Raw genomic sequence first — 2949 nt, forward strand, 5'->3', positions numbered from 1 at the left:
CACTGTCAGACTAAACCACCGATATAATCCCTCTATTCTTCTCTATATGCACTAATTATACATTCACTTGCTTGCTCATACACAAATGTGCAGCAAATGAAAAACACATTAGTACACAAACAATATCACAAATCATTTAAACGTCTCGTATGTTTTTCTGTTTAATTAATTCTATTTAACCAACTAAATGCTGTACCCAAGTCAACACCTGATTTGTAGATGTAACATATCAAAACCTCACAACTTAACCAACTTGTGTTGGAATAAATCCATTTTAATGACTCCGCCTGTTCCTCCTGCTGCCCTGTGGACAATACAGACACTTTACAACCTGAACAAACAGCTTCAACCTCAATCCTCTTATAACAAATGAATAAGATGAGTTCAATGAGGACTTGGGGTCTAACGTTGTGCAGCAGCTCCTCCATGTGCTCTCTGATGAAGAGGTCGACCATCGTGTTCCTCTCACTTGTCTTCATCACATCCTTCAGTGTGAAGACGAACCAATCAGATGGTCGTGGAGTCTGACCCTCCCTCTTTATGAGATGACAAAAGAAGTGGAGACGCTCTGATTGAAACAGTCAGTGGAGGATTTCTCAGAAAATGTTTGTCACATTTAGTTTTCTGTTGATGATCGCAGCGGGCTGTAAGTATTTCTACACACTTCTGATTCAGCGTATGTACATACATTAAATGAAGGAATGTTTCCGTTTGTGTATTTAATGATTGAATTTGCTTGTTTCTTTCAGGCTCCCTGAATGATCAGAACTTTAACATAACGTCTGTTAATGTCAAACAAAGTGTGACCTTTACGTGTCCTCGTACGTTTCACCACAAAGAGGTGATATTTTGGATCAGAATCATTTCTGAACAACAGCCTGAATTCTTGGGAGGAACATTTGGCTTTGATCATGAAGACGTTAATGAGACTCCTCATTTTACCACCAAACAAGGACCTGGAACTTTCATTCTGCACATTAATCAAACTCAGATGATCGACACTGGACTTTACTACTGCATAGGAACTGAAAGTCTTGACATGACCTTCTTGAGAGCAGTGTTTCTAAAAGTTACAGGTAAAATGAGTTTTTGCTTCTATCTCTATTCAAAATATCAAAACATGTTTTTATTTGTTCATCATAGTATTTATTTATGTTTCTACCTTTTTCATTTATACAGATGTTGTTTTTTTTACTGATACTGTTACCGATTTATATAATAGAATTTGTGAATTTAATAACTAATTTCTATTTTCATTGAAATAAAACTGGTTATTTTGTATCCTCCAGGACCCCAGTCTGTCTTCTCTGGCATCAGTCAAGCTCCTCCGTCTGAGTGGGTCCATCCAGGAGAGTCGGTGTCTCTGCAGTGTTCGGTTCTCTCTGACTCTGAGAAGAAAACATGTCCAGAACATTCCAGAGTTTACTGGTTCAGAGCCGGATCAGATCAATCTCACCCCAGTTTCATTTATACTGCTGGAGACGGTGCAGAGTGTGGAAACGCTTCACAGAAATGTTTCTATAACTTCTCTAAGAAGGTCAGTGTCTCTGATGCTGCTACTTATTACTGTGCTGTGGCTGCATGTGGAGAGATCATGTTTGGAAATGGAGCAAAACTGGACAGTAAAGGTCAGTTCAGACTAGTTTACTAGGAAAATGGTTTTTAAATTTCAAAAACTAAATAATCATTATCATTGAATGTTTTATTTTCTCAGATCCCAACACGAGAGCTTTGAATAAAACAGAAATAGCTCTTTGTGTTGTCTGTGTTGCTTTGGCTGCGAGTGTGACTGTTTCAGTTTATCTCATCTGGACCAAGAAGAAGAAGGATTGTAACTGTGGTAATACAAGTTTCATGAATATAATGCTAAATCTCAGTGCAGTGTTGAATTAACTAATCACATATTACACCAAATTTCTCTGTTGAAACAGATGTTGAACCGATCAGCAGTGATCAGCAGGTAAAGTCTCAGGATGAAATAACTGGAAATCTAATTTCAGTTATTTTCATGTAAATAAAGTTGTAACATTTGTACATTTTCTTCTATTTCCTCAGAGAGAAGAAGCTTCATTGACCTATTCTGCACCAACCTTCAGCAGGAGAAAAGTCCCCAAAGCAGAAAGAGGAAACACAAACTCGGCTCAGAAAGAGACAATCTACACTGACGTGCGTTTTCACCACTAAATCATTTAATCTCAATCTGATAAATGACGGTGATGTGATTTTCCTTTTATACAAAACCTGATTGCAAATATAGTTACCAGGGTGCAAGTAACAGATCATGTGTACTGTATTGGCATTTTTGTAATCAAGTAGTAATTTGGGTTACTTGTGTTATACTCAAGTACAGTTTATGCCATGTTATGTACTTTTTATATTCAATGTAAATTGCAACTAAACAAGGCCACAGTTAAAATTAATATGCCAACTTTTGGATAGTAAGTTTTACAAAATATATATTTTTTAAAGAGAAGAAATTTCCTCAAACAGAAATGATGTTGAACTTCATTATTACATGAATATACAGTAAAATGAAATGATTGCCTGCTATTAACCAAAGAAAATAAAAGTCCAGGAAAATCAACTGATATTTTGATGCATTGTGATCAATTAAAATGTATAAAAAGTAACAGCAGCTGCACTTCAGTGTTCATCACTTATTTTCCACCTCTGATAAGTAACCCAGTTAACGACTTGAATTTCATGTCTCTGATAATAAAGCAAATCACATTCAACTTTACTTCAGTTAGTTTATTGAAAATATAAATATTTTCTGCTCATGTTACTCTCATTATGCAGATTATGATGTAATTTCTTCAGAAAATGTAATCCACCATGAAGTTTTGAAAATATTCTCCATTGTTCTGGACTAGTGTGTTTTTATATTTAATATTTTGTTTCTTGATTGTGACAGCGTGTTGAAGGTATCCTGCATATTTTTATCTCTTC

At 35.6% G+C, this 2949-nt stretch overlaps 1 protein-coding gene across 1 annotated transcript; it reads left to right on the forward strand.

Moving 5' to 3' along the window:
• Positions 1-583: 583 nt before the first annotated feature.
• Positions 584-2739, forward strand: LOC308111212 (uncharacterized protein). Its single transcript, XM_080466030.1, has 6 exons — positions 584-646; positions 750-1076; positions 1290-1628; positions 1715-1840; positions 1932-1960; positions 2056-2739. The coding sequence occupies exons 1-6, from the start codon at positions 604-606 to the stop codon at positions 2182-2184; spliced, it is 993 nt and encodes a 330-aa protein (XP_080322156.1). The 5' UTR covers positions 584-603; the 3' UTR covers positions 2185-2739.
• The last annotated feature ends 210 nt before the right edge of the window (positions 2740-2949 follow it).

This window comes from Lipophrys pholis (genome assembly GCF_963383615.2).
Source record: "Lipophrys pholis genome assembly, chromosome: 6".
Lineage (NCBI taxonomy): Eukaryota > Metazoa > Chordata > Actinopteri > Blenniiformes > Blenniidae > Lipophrys > Lipophrys pholis.